Genomic DNA, 14427 nt, shown 5'->3' with positions numbered 1-14427 from the left:
CTGCCCCTAGGTTCATCAGAACCTTTTTTTTTTTTTAAGATTCCATATATATTTGTGTTAGCATATGGTATTTGTTTTTCTCTTTCCGACTTACCTTACTCTGTGTGACAGACTCTAGTTCCGTCCACTTCACTACAAATAACTAAGAGTATATATATAGCTTTTTAAAAAGATATTTCTTTAATTTATTGTTTTAGAAAGAAACAGTTGAGCTGAGTCCCACTGGACGACCAAAACGGCGAACTAGAAAGTCAATAGATTACAGCAAAATAGATGATTTCCCTAATGAATTGGAAAAACTGATCAGCCAAATACAGCCAGAGGTAGACCGAGAAAGGTGTGAGTTTAAAAATAAATTTAAGTATTCTTTAAACTGTGATTTTTTTTTTTTTAATGTCTCATTCATGGATTCTATATTTTGTGCAGAGCTGTTGTGGAAACAAACATCCCTATAGAATCTGAAGTTAATCTGAAGCTGCAGAATATAATGATGCTACTTCGCAAGTGCTGTAATCATCCATATCTGATTGAGTACCCTATAGACCCGGTCACACAAGAGTTTAAGGTGAATACTATTTAATAATACGCTGTTTTGATGTCTGTAACTTTTTATGTTGGGTGAAAGTGTCATTTTTTTTATTATTACTTACAGTAAATACTGTTATATGAAGATTGTCTTCTCCCCCCAAATTCAGAGAACTTTATGAATGTTAGAAAAAAGGTGGTTTTCTATATGTAAGCTAACTAATATTTTTATTTATATATTTCATGTAAACAGCTAGGAATCCTCCTAAATTTAGAGTGATATTGGAAATATAAGTTTTTAAGTAACACAGTTGATTTCCACTCTGTGTTTTAGTTGCTGTCTATTTTGGAGATTGTTGTCACCTTTTCAGTATTCCTTTTAATTAGTATTCAGCTTGTCAAAATCAGTCGGGCTGCTCATTGTTTAAATCTCAACAGATAGCCACAGAAGAGAGCAAAAAGTTATGTTGATTTGTGGGCTTTCAGATTAAATGAATGAAATTGCTTTCTTTGGCAGTTGATGGAAAAACAACCTAGTAGTAAAGGAAATCAGTTCTCAGTAACCCTCAATAACCCTGTTTTGTACTAGTTTACAGCAGAGTTCCTTACCCTTGTCAATATTGACATTTTGGGCCAGATAATTCTTTGTTAAGGAAGTGCTGTCTTGTGGACTATAGGCCATTTGTCCAGCATCTCTAGCCTGTAGCCACTAGATGCCAAAATATTTCCCTCCCCCAGTTGTGTCAACGTGTAAAGTATCTTCCAGACACTGCCAAATATAAGCTGGGGGTGGAAGGCAAAACTGCCCCTATTTGAGAACCAGTGTTTTAAAGCTTTTCATTGAGTAAGGAAGAAGATAATCTCTGAAGGTAATTAATATTCACCAGAAGGTTAAAAATTTCATTTTGGATACTTAGGTTGCTTATAAGCTCTTATGCTTTCTTTAATTTCTACTGAGAGCTTTAGCAGTAATTTTCATACGCATTTGGTTGAAAGTGTACTCAGTTATAAAGAATAAACCTCAACATTAAGTAAGTTTGAACTTAATGTTCTGTTATACAAAGTTTTGGGGAGAGGTGTGGGGAGGATAGATTATACACTTAAACTGAATTTTGTTTTTTGTGAAATCATTGGTTTTAAATTGTAGAGTTTGTCTTTCCTTGAGTATGTCTTTCCTTTTCCTTTTTTATCTTCTGATAAAAAAGATCAAATAACAAGGTCAATTTAAAAAGTTTTATAGGGACTTAATTTGTCATTGAAAATTAAACTGTTAACATGGTTTTTATTTTAACAAAAACAGATTATTAGTAGTTGTTGTGACAATTTATTTTTTCCTTTCTTTCCCCACTTTTAAGATTGATGAAGAGTTGGTAACAAATTCTGGGAAATTCTTAATTTTGGATCGAATGCTGCCAGAACTAAAAACCAGAGGTCATAAGGTATGGTACTTTTGATTGGATTTTTGGTTGTTTAATTATTCTTCATTAATCAGTATAGATACTAAGATATATTTAAATTTCAGGTGCTGCTTTTTTCACAAATGACAAGAATGTTGGACATTTTGATAGATTACTGTCACTTTAGAAATTTCAACTTCAGCAGGCTTGATGGATCCATGTCTTATTCAGAGAGAGAAAAAAATGTAAGACTGCTTATGTCATACATACTTAATTCTTTTTTGTAACTCCTGTCTTGATTTCTGAAGTAATGTTCAAAATTGACCTAGGGACTTCCCTGGCAGTCCAGTTGTTAAGACTCTGCACTTCCACTGCAGGGGGCACAGGTTCAATTGGGGAACTAAGATCCCACATCGCGCATGGCACGGCCCAAAAAAAAAAAAGGGACCTACATCCTAGGGCCTCTGGTTTATTGCCACAACTTAGGCAATAGGCATGATCATGATTTTTTTGTTTTATGGGAGTTGAGTCTGATAATTTTATCTCTTTCCACCAAATTGGTCATTTTCAACTTTATGGCTGCTGTGGCTTTCAGTATTTATTTATCCCACATCAAAAGTCCTGTGGATGGGGGCTTCCCTGGTGGCGCAGTGGTTGAGAGTCCGCCTGCTGATGCAGGGGACACGGGTTCATGCCCCGGTCCGGGAAGATCCCGCATGCCGCGGAGCGGCTGGGCCCGTGAGCCATGGCTGCTGAGCCTGCGCGTGCGGAGCCTGTGCTCTGCAACGGGAGAGGCCACAACAGTGAGAGGCCCGCGTACCGCAAAAAAAAAAAAAAAGTCTTGTGGATGCTTAAGAGCTCACACCCAGCTTGAAGAATGCTGGCTTATTATATCCCTTGGGACACCACTGCCCTCCCCTTTCCTTTGCTGGTAAACAAACGGTTATAAGATAGCTGCTTAATATGCAGCTCTATATCCACATTCCAGGCAGGAACAGTTTCTTTCTTTCTTAATTCCTTATGTTTACATCCCTTTTGCTTTTAGATGCACAGCTTCAACACAGATCCAGATGTGTTTATCTTTTTAGTGAGTACACGAGCTGGTGGTCTGGGCATTAATTTGACTGCAGCAGATACTGTTATCATTTATGATAGTGATTGGGTAAGTTGGAAGTGTAGCAATATACTGATTATATTTCCATTCTGAACTTTTAATCTTTCATTGTACACTTTGTAATTTCATTTTTCTGTTTTGAAAAGGTATCCACTTTAAGATGAAAATCATTTCTTTGTCAAGTGTCCAGTGTGTAAAGACTTGAACCTACTTTATCATTGAAGTCACTCTAGCAGTCTAAATTGAGTTAAGGCACTTAAACAGTACCTTAACTCAATTTTAATCAGAATCTTTTTAAACAAAGATTCTGATTGGATCATGCTTATTGACTTTACCCACATAATATGAGTTTAAATAATTTTAACCTTAAGCTGTTAAATGTTATTTTTCTTTTTAACTTTAAGAACCCCCAGTCTGATCTTCAGGCCCAGGATAGATGTCATAGAATTGGTCAGACAAAGCCAGTTGTTGTATATCGTCTTGTTACAGCAAATACTATTGATCAGAAAATTGTGGAAAGAGCAGCTGCTAAAAGAAAACTGGAAAAGTTGATCATCCACAAAAGTAAATAACATTTTGTAGTACTTTCTCGCTTAAGTTGTCTGTTGTCTGTTGTGAATTTTTGTTATTGTTGTTACTTTCTTTATAAAAGAAATAGGGGCTTCCCTGGTGGCGCAGTGGTTGAGAGTCTGCCTGCCGATGCAGGGGACATGGGTTCGTGCCCCAGTCTGGGAAGATCTTGCATGCCGCGGAGCAGCTGGGCCAGTGAGCCATGGCCGCTGAGCCTGCGCGTCCAGAGCCTGTGCTCCACAACGGGAGAGGCCACAACAGTGAGAGGCCCGCGTACTGCAAAAAAAAAAAGAAAAGAAAGAAAATAAATCAGTGCAGGATTTAAATAGGCAGTGGGGAATTTGGAGCTGTGAAGACCTAAGCTGGGTTGGTGTGACCATAGACATAATGAAAAATACTAGTGTCTAAAATGAGGAGCAATGGGGCAGTGAAGAGTATCAAGTATACTTTTAAAGTGCCATATCTTAAACTGTCATGGAGATTGACCTGATGTTACTGATTATTCTTTTTTTCATTAAAGAAAAAGAAACTTTTTATTGAAGTATAGTTGATTTCTAATATTATATTAGTTTCAGGTGTACAACATAGTGATTCACAATTTTTTTAGCTTATACTCCATTTAAAGTTATTAAAAAATAATGATTGTATTTTTATAAAGTCATTATCTGTGCTGTACAATATCTCCTTATTGCTTATTTATTTTATACATAGCAGTTTATATCTCTTAATCCTCTGCCCCTACCTTGCCCCCACTTCTCCCCACTAACCACTAATTTTTTTCCTATATCTCTGAGTCTGTTTTGTTATTCATCTGTTTTATTTTTTAGATTCCACATATAATTGATAACATACAGTATTTGTCTTTCTCTGTCTGACTTACTTCACTAAGCATAATCTCTAGGTTCATGCACGTTTCAAATGGCAGAATTTCCTTCTTATTTATGACGAATAATATTCCATTTTGTATTTTTCTTTAACCATTCATCTTTACCCATTCATCTGTTGATGGACACTTAGGTTGTTTCCATATCTTGGCTATTGTAAATAATGCTGCTGTGAACATTGGGATGCAAGTATCTTTTCAAATTATTATTTTTGTTTTCTTTGGATATATACCCAGGAGTGGAATTGCTGGATCATATGGTAGTTCTATTTTTAGTTTTTTTGAGGAACCTTCGTACTGTTTTCCCACCATTCCTACCAACAGCATACTAGGGTTCCCTTTTCTCCACATCGTTGCCAACGTTTGTTATTTGTAGACTTTTTGATGATAGCCATTCTGACAGGTGTGAAGTGATATCTCATTGTGGTTTTGATTTGTATTTCTCTGATGGATGGCGATATTGAGCATCTTTTCATGTGCCTGTTGGCCGTGTATAGATGTTCTTTGGAAAAATGTCTATTCAGGTCTGCCAGTTTTTTAATCAGTTGTTTAGGGTTTTTGATATTGAGTTGTATGAGCTGTTTATAATATTTTGGATATTAAGCCCTTATCAGACATAGAGTTTGCAAATATTTTCTCCCATTCAGTACGTTGCCTTCTCATTTTATTGATGGTTTCCTTACTGTACAAAACATTTATGTCTGACTAGGTTACATTTGTTTATTTTTTTTGCTTTTGTTTCCCTTGCCTGAGGAGACAGATCTAAAAAATACTGCTAGGATCAATGTCAAAGAATATATTGCCTGTAGTTTCTTGTAGGAGTTTTATGGTTTCAGGTCTTAGTTTAGGTCTTTAATTCATTTTGAGTTTATTTTTGTTTATGGTGTGAGAAAATGTGCTAGTTTCATTCTTTTATATGTAGCTATCCAGTTTTTTGAAGAGACTGTCTTGTCTTCATCGTATGTTTTGCCTACTTTTCATAGATTATTTGAACATAAGTGCTGTGGGTTTATTTCTGTGCTCTCTATTCTGTTCCATTGATCTATGTGTGTGTGTTTATGCAAGTACCATGCTGTTTTGATTACTGTAGCTTTGTAGCATAGTCTGAAGTCAGGGAGCGTGATTCCTCCAGCTTTGGTCTTTTTTCTCAAGATTGCTTTTGTTTTGGAGAGGTCTTTTGTGGTTCCATACAAATGTTGGGATTACTTGTCCAGTTTTGTGAAAAATGCCATGGGTATTTTGGTAGAGATTGCATGAAATCTGTAGATTGCTTTGGGTAGTATGGACATTTTAACAATATTAATTCTTCCAGTGCTTCTTTCACCTCCTTAGTTAAGTTTACTCAGGTATTTCATTCTTGATGGGATTGTTTTTTTACTTCTGCTTTCTGATAGTTAATTATTAGTGTATAGAAATGCAACAGATTTCTGTATATTAATCTTGTATCCTGAAACTTTGCTGAATTCATTTATTAGCTCTAACAGTTTTTTGTGGAGACTTTAGTTTTTTTCTTGATATAGTATTGTGTCATCTGCAAATAGTGATAGTTGTACTTCTTCCCTTCCAATTTGGATACCTTTTATTTCTTTTTCTTGTCTGATTGCTGAGGCTGGAACTTCGATACTGTGTCAATAGAAGTGACGAGAGTAGCCATCCTTGTCTTGCTCCTGATTTTCTAGGAAAAGCTTTCAGCTTTTCACTGTTGAGTATGATGTTATTGTTAATGTCTATCCTTTTTTAAAAATAAATTTATTTATTTTATTTATTTATTTTTGGCTGCGTTGGGTCTTAGTTGCTGCGTGTGGGCTTTCTCTAGTTGCGGCAAGCAAGGGCTACTCTTTGTTGAGGTGCACAGGCTTCTCAATGCGGTGGCTTCTCTTGTTGCGGAGCACAGGCTCTAGGCGCAGGCTTCAGTATTTGTGGCTCGCGGGCTCTAGAGCACAGGCTCAGTAGTTGTGGCGTATGGGCTTAGTTGCTCCGCGGCATGTGGGATCTTCCCAGACCAGGGCTCAAATCAGTGTCCCTTGCATTGGCAGGTGGATTCTTAGCCACTGCGCCATCAGGGAAGCCACTACTATTTATTCTTTTTTTTTTTTTGTGATATGCGGGCCTCTCACTGCTGTGGCCTCTGCCGTTGCGGAGCACAGGCTCCGGATGCACAGGCTCAGTGGCCACGGCTCACGAGCCCAGCCGCTCCACAGCATCTTCCCGGACCAGGGCACGAACCCGTGTCCCCTGCATCGGCAGGCGGACTCTCAACCACTGCGCCACCAGGGAAGCCCTACTGTTTATTCTTGATAAGAGATTTGTGTGCCAAAATGCTTTAAGAAAACTTCCAAGCCTCTTCTTGCAAGTAAAATATATTAAATATTAGAATATTAAAGGTATATTGAAGTAGTGCTACAATAAAATCTGTTTACTTTGTTGAACCTACTATTTCAAAAATATTTGACTCCAGTATGCCCTTTTCATAGTTTCAATAATAGAATATTAAAAACACAGTATTTTTTTTTAATCTAGAAAAGATTTTGAGGATAGAGAAAGTGAAGTGGGTGAGGCATTGGCATTTTATGTTCTGTTCCCTGGTATTCCTTGGAGTTCTGCTTTTATTTATTCAATATAAAATTCTGTTTGGATAAATGGCTTGATGGCTGCCTTAAGAAAAGCTGAAAATCATCTTATATAAGTTTTGAAGCCTAGAAAAGTCATAATGTTGAAAATTGCTATCAATTTATTTTATGCTACTTTTCTACTTGCAAATACCTTCTCCAGTATATCTGATTTTGAGGGAAATTGTGGATTAGGCTTTAGACCTCTTTGATTTGATGGAGCATTCAGATTGCAGTTAGAATTTCCATTGGAGGAAAAAGGAACTTGGTCCTAATAAGATGTTGTGCAAATTAAAATTTTTTCACCTGTGCTGCTTTTAGCGATTTGAATTATGAAATAAATTCTGTTTTGTTTTGAATTTAGTTTAAATTAGGTACAGTTTATAGTTTTACTTCCCCAAGTTTTACTTTTACTAATTTTAGAGATTAATCTCAGAGAACAATTTGAAAGGAATTTTTAAAATGCTGACAGTGTTTTATTGAGGTGTTATATACATACAGTAAAATTCCCAGCTAAGTGTACAGCTTGATGCCTATAACAAGTGTATATACTCGATTAATTATTATCCAGATCGAGGTAGTGAACATTTCCAACATCCGAGAAAGTTTCCCTTTCTAGTCATTTCTGAGGCTCCTTTGCTCCTCACTAGAAGGCAACCACTATTCCAATTTTTGTCATATAGGTTAGTTTTTCCTTTAACTTCATACCTGGATTCATTTGTATGTATTCTTTTTTTGCCTAGCTACTTAATATTCGACATAATATTTTGAGATTCATATATGTTGTGTGTGTTAGAAGTTTGCGATTTAAACAAAAAAATTGCTGAGTAATTCATCCATTCTTTTGTTGATGTTTGAATTGTTTACAGATTTTGGTTCTTATGCATAAGCTCCTCTTATACAAATATTTATGGTCATATGTATGTATTTGTTCTTGGTCTTAGAGTGTGTGTATGTTTAGCTACAGAAAACTACCAAACTTTTCCCCAACCATTTTACACTCCCACCAACAAAGTATGATTAATTGCAGTCGCTTTTCTTTTTTTACCAACACTTGGTTTGTCTGTCCCTTTTAATGTAAGGCATTCTGATTGGTTTGTAATGTATTGTATTTTGGCTTTAAAGGCAATTTTGAGTGTTTTGAATTTCTTGAAAATTTTTTCTAGATCATTTCAAAGGTGGTCAATCTGGATTAAATCAATCTAAGAACTTTTTAGACCCTAAGGAATTAATGGAATTATTAAAATCTAGAGATTATGAAAGGTAAGATTATTTTAATTTTAGAAAAATATAATGCATAGTTTTGATTTATCATATAGATGTGAATATCTTGTTTCCTTACAGGGAAGTAAAAGGATCAAGAGAGAAGGTCATTAGTGATAAAGATCTGGAGTTGTTGTTAGATCGAAGTGATCTCCTTGGTAAGTATCTCTCATGGTTTTACTTATTATTTTTACAGAAACTTTGAAACATATACATAAGTAGAGAGAATAGTATAATATACCTCTGTGGATAATTCATTCTGCCATTAATAGTTTACAACATTTAGCCAATTTTATTTCATTGCCATTTTCTTTAGTCAGAGTGTTAAACTCATGACATTTTACCCATAGCCACTTTCTTAGGCATCTTTTACTGAGAAGAACATGTTTTTAAACATAGTCACTATGTCATTATTACATTTAAGAGAGTTGGTCCTGAAACCTTAGTATCAGCTAATACCCAGTTCATATCCAGATTTCTCCAGTTGTCTCAAATCTTTTTACGGTTTGAATCAGGATCCAAATTTCATTGTTTGCTATATCTCTTTTCTTCTATATCACCCTCCTCACTTTTGTTTTTCCATGCCATCGATTTGTTGGAAAAACTGGGTTATTTGTCCAGTAAAATGACCTGCATTCCGGAATTCGCCGACTCCTCCCCCCCTTACCCATTGTTCTTTTTTTTTTTAGTAAATTTTTTAATTTTTATTTATTTTTGGCTGCATTGGGTCTTTGTTGCTGTGCACGGGCTTTCTCTAGTTGCAGCGAGCGAGTGCTACTCTTTGTTGCGGAGCACAGGCTCTAGGCGCTCGGGCTTAGTAGTTGTGGCTCGTGGGTTCTAGAGTGCAGGCTCAGTAGTTGTGGTGCACAGGCTTACTTGCTCTGCGGCATGTGGGATCTTCCCAGGCCAGGGCTTGAACCCGCGTCCCCTGCGTTGGCAGGCGGATTCTTAACCACTGCGCCACCAACGAAGTCCAGGAAAAGGATTCTTTTTTTTTTTTTTTTGCGGTACACGGGCCTCTCACTGTTGTGGCCTCTCCCGTTGCGGAGCACAGGCTCCGGACGCACAGGCTCAGCAGACATGGCTCACAGGCCCAGCCGCTCCGCAGCATGAGGGATCCTCCCGGACCGGGGCACGAACCTGCGTCCCCTGTATCGGCAGCATCGGCAGGCGGACTCTCAACCACTGCGCCACCAGGGAAGCCCCAGGAAAAGGATTCTTAAACAGGATACAAAACTCTCAAACTAAATGAAGAGATGAATAGATTTTATTAATTTAAAGACTTCTGTAAAAACAAACAATACCGTAAACAGATAAGAGATAAACTACAAATATTTGCAGCACACAGCGGCACACAGGAAATGTTTATCGTATATAAATAAGTAAATATCAACAAGAAAACTGGACAGCTTAAGAGCAGACGATTACCAGGAGAGAAAGAAACAGCCAGCGAACATAAAAAGATGCTTCAATCTCCCTAGGAATCAGAGAATGCAAATTAAAACCAGTAGTGCTTTCATTCCAATAGCTATCATATTGACAAAAATGCAAAAGATAGATTTCATATTAGCTATGGGAGTGTATAAAGATATATTTTCATGATGTTTTGCTTTCCTGCTTTTAAACTAACCATAATTGGGCTTTTTAAAAAATATCTCTGAGAACATAATTCAGATTGGTGTTGTTTATTGCTATGTATCAGTATATCTTAAATACAGCAGAAGTGATTTTGATTAGCAAACTGCTGTTTCAGTTTGTTTGTTCCCTGGAGGCCAGTTCTAGTTTTTAATAAGAGGAGTGTACTTTCTTTCTAAAGTGGCCCACATTTCTGTGGATTTTAAAATTTTGGACAAATGACTCACTTCTCATAAAAACATAGTGGACCTCTCTTTTAAGATTTCTTTTTAAGTTCTTATACTTAAAAAAAAAACAAACTTGTTTATATATTTTTCTCTTAGATCAAATGAATGCCTCAGGACCAATTAAAGAGAAGATGGGGATTTTCAAGATACTAGAAAATTCTGAAGATTCCAGTCCCGAATGTTTGTTTTAAACTGGAGCTAAAAGAATGTCTTTAAAAAGTTCTTGTTTACATCTGGTGATCTGTATTGGTGTTAAAATCCAGATTTTTCACTCTACTTCTTTGATTATATCAGTTTACGTAATATAACTTGTACCATTGCATACGTTTCTGAGCCTTATTAAGAGCAAAGACATATTCATAGTAAGTTTCAGTTAATTTTTCGGACTCGATAGTACTCCTGGGTATAGGCTGTTGTGTCCTTAACCACTGCCAGATTTATACAGTCTTCCTGTGGAAGTTTAATGTCTTTCCCCCACCCTCCTTTTTAGCAATACAGTTCATGAGTTTTTGGTACTTCAGTTATGGAGTAGGCTTTGGATGGGGGAAAGATTGGGATTATACTGTCTATTGTTGAAATAAGAAATGGTTTGATTTTTTAGGGTCTCTTTCTATAAAATAGTTTGCCAAATAAATGTTTGTTATAAGATGATCTCATCAGATTATTTTTTCAGATAAATAATGGCTCAGGTGAAATACTAGCAAACGTCTTGACTGGCATTGTGATTCAACATTATGGTAACTCTTGTTTCATTCATTAGTACTATACACATATGTCATATAAAGATTTCAACTGGACCTTGGATCAATGCAGAGAAGGCTCTGGAAGAAATTATAGGTTCTTGACAAAAGACCAGAAATTGGAAGTGGCAGTGTACCATGCAAAACAAGAACAGAACAAGAGAAAAGGGACCCTGAAAATTTATAGCAGGGAGGGGTTTAAAATAAGACTTAGGAATATAAGTAACACAAGATCCATAACAGAGGAGCAAAATGGGAACCATTTAGGCCCTGTATGTATATGAAAACTGAATGCTCCCTGAACCATACATTTTTGTGGAGGTTGTTATTCTTGCTGCCATGTATATTCAAATGTAGATGAGATTCTCTCTGCCTTAGGGTAATGGAACCTAGGACTCAGAAGAAAAACTATTTTAAGAGAATATTCAGCCAAAGGAAAGAATAGACTACAGAGTGGATTTTTTCAAAGTGGAAATGTTTACCAGTCGCTGACAAATCATCATCGTAACCTTAGTTGGTTGCTTAGTAGTCATACTAAGTTTTTCTAATCCATTCTCTTACATTGAGCTCAAATGATTATTTCATGGGTTTATTTCTGTCCTTAACATTTCTAATATCTTCTCCCTCTGGGCTTGCTCCCTGTCCACACAGAGAAAATAAAAATGATCAGAAAAGAACTTGCCACCACTGCATCTGTAAACCTACCAGCATCTGTGCCCATGTATCGTTTACTTTTATGGATATAGTCTGTCCTAGCTAGAGCCAACAGAAAGGCCCCATTTCTTGTTTTACAGCAAACTCCTTGAAACAAGTCTATATTCACTGACTTGTTTCGCTTCCATTTTTTTCCTAAACCCATTCCAGTCAGATTTTTAAAGTCTCCAGTGACCTCTACGACCTCATTTACTTGATCTTTCAGCAGCATTTCACATAGTTGTTTCATTTCCACTAAACCATTTCTTTAGTTTGCTAGGTTTTCAGCAAACACATTTGCCTGGTTCTTCCTACTTCTGGTTCTTTCTCAATCTCCTTTGCTGTTTCTTTCTTACGTCTTTGACTCCTTAACATTAGAATCTCCCAAGTGGGCTCCCTTGATGGTCTTGTTGCTTTAAATGCCAACTATGTATTAAATTAAATGCCAACTATGTGGTATGACTCAGGTTTATATCTCCAGCAAGAATCTTTCTCCTGAACTCACTTCCAACTGCCTACTTGATATTTTTACTTGGTTGCCTGATAAACGATCCCAAATCTGAACTGTATGAACTTGTTCTCCAGCCTCTTAAGACTGTTACCAACCATGCGGTTATTTTTCAACTTCTGAAATCTTGTGTTGTCATCTCCTGTGTTTTCTGGGAGTTTAATGACTCTTTCATCCTTTGTTACTTTAGTTTCCAGATTTTAGTTTAAGGGGCAAGAGGAACAGATGTATTCACTCCATGATATTGAAACAAATACTCCCTGCTTCATCTGTGTAAAAAGGTATTCTCAGACCAGGATTTGTCTTCCCTCACTTTGTCAAATTGCCAAGAAAAATACTTCATTAGCTTTACTATTCGGTGAGTCATTCTTCTGTATTACAAGGCAGTTCCTGAATGTACTGAGAGGTATAGTGAAAGTGGTACTTGAACATTTCCAGGCAAATATGTTTGATGGAATCTTTCACTGATGTCTTAGCAATTGTATTTGATTTTTTAGTCTTAGAACTTTGAAGTAATACTTTATGAAAAGCCTGAAATGCACTAACGTTTATATTCAAAACATTAAGTAAGTGTTTCTGGTTTTAAATTCTATACTCTTACTTCCTAAGATTATTTTGGTTTTGAGTTTTTTAAGTTAATGGTACTTAAGTTTTTATGATTCTATTTGCTGTATTCAGTACATCTTCACAAATAACATACTATGTATTAATACTTTATCATTGATTATGGTTATAAAAATCAAGCCCAAGGAATCATATTTATGAGTAAAATTAAAGATATCTTTTGGTCTTTATTTCTTTGGAATCACTTATTGTTATCACTTGGTTTACAACCATTGATACATTCAGAGAAGAGGTAACTTGTCGAAATCTAGTGAAGCTTGTCTTTCCATTATATACATTTTACGTCTCTAACTTAGGTAATGATTTTAACTCTAAACAGGTTTGATTAAAAGTTGAAATGACGTGTGTGTGTGTGTGTGTGTGTGTCTGTCTGTGTCTGTCTGTGTCTGTCTGTGTCTGTGTCTGTGTCTGTGTCTGTGCGCGCGCGCGCGGTACGCGGGCCTCTCACTGTTGTGGCCTCTCCCGTTGCGGAGCACAGGCTCCGGACGCATAGGCTCAGCGGCCATGGCTCACGGGCCCAGCCGCTCCGCGGCATGTGGGATCTTCCCAGACCGGAGCACAAACCCGTGTCCCCTGCATCGGCAGGCGGACTCTCAACCACTGCGCCACCAGGGAAGCCCTGAAATGACTTTTAAAGTGAATTATAAAAACAAATTTTTACATTTTTATTTCTGGCTTAGAGGTGGCAAACTAAGCTTAAAATACAACATGTTGTAATGTAGTCTATGGTGCATATCTAGGACATGAGTTTGACAACAGCACCAAGCAGATGGCAGCCAGATGCAACAAAAATACTGTCTCTCTTAGGTGTTACTTGGTACCAATATAATTGGAAAGTATGAGCACTCACAGGAAGCTGTACTTGATTGTATAGTAGTTGGTCATTCATGTGATCTATAGTGTACTTGTTATACATTTTGTTTAGATCTGATTGAAATGAATACACATTTTAAAACTCAAATTCCTGAGCTATGTCCACAGGTTCCAGTGGAGAAGCGCAGCCCTAAAGGATAAATTAATTTGTCCATAATTTTTCCTGATCTCCCTTTCACAAATCTGTCTCCTCCAGTCAGATCAATCTACAGATCAGCCCCCAAGTCACATCTCTGGGTCTTTTTTTATTTCTTCCTGAGTCTTAACTACTTTTTAGATTCCTCTATATTATTAACTGTTTGCTTAAATGTCACCATCTGAAGAGGTCTTTGATAGTAGGGGGATTGTGTGAGCCATTCCTCTTCTCTAAAGTATTTCAGGATGTTTATAAAATAATGTGTGCCTGCTTTTTCATTTTCAGTACTCGCCACCACCACCCGCACCTATACAATTAAGGTGCTCAGATGAACATTTCATTTCTTCTTAGCTTTAAAAAGTTATTTAAAGAAATATAAAAATAGCACAGTTATTATAGAAACATAGCAAGTTTCATTTTCACTTTTTATTGAGATATAACATCTCAGTAAAGAAATCTTATACTCAGTTTGGTGTATCCACTGTGTAACTTACCATCCAGATTAAATGGGGTGTTTCTTTAAAGAAGGCTTTCTGCCTTCCTAGTTAATAACCCTACCCCAAGGTAACCAGTCTTCTAATTTTCGTCACCACAGACTAATTCTACATAGCGAAATCTATGATGGGTATG

General features: G+C 36.6%; 1 protein-coding gene across 1 annotated transcript in view; it reads left to right on the top strand.

Annotated features, from left to right (window-relative positions):
* Positions 1–12688, top strand: part of HELLS (helicase, lymphoid specific) — a 40349-nt gene extending 27661 nt beyond the window's left edge. The window contains exons 14-22 of the mRNA XM_030865145.3: positions 198–337; positions 427–565; positions 1881–1964; positions 2048–2167; positions 2968–3084; positions 3441–3600; positions 8265–8361; positions 8443–8519; positions 10320–12688. Of these exons, the coding sequence (XP_030721005.1) occupies positions 198–337; positions 427–565; positions 1881–1964; positions 2048–2167; positions 2968–3084; positions 3441–3600; positions 8265–8361; positions 8443–8519; positions 10320–10414 (1029 nt within the window). The 3' untranslated portion in view covers positions 10415–12688. The remainder of the gene's footprint in view (positions 1–197; positions 338–426; positions 566–1880; positions 1965–2047; positions 2168–2967; positions 3085–3440; positions 3601–8264; positions 8362–8442; positions 8520–10319) is intronic.
* Positions 12689–14427: the final 1739 nt, after the last annotated feature.

This window comes from Globicephala melas, chromosome 16 (assembly GCF_963455315.2).
Source record: "Globicephala melas chromosome 16, mGloMel1.2, whole genome shotgun sequence".
Classification (NCBI taxonomy): Eukaryota; Metazoa; Chordata; class Mammalia; order Artiodactyla; family Delphinidae; genus Globicephala; species Globicephala melas.
This window is presented reverse-complemented; position numbering and strand designations above follow the sequence as displayed.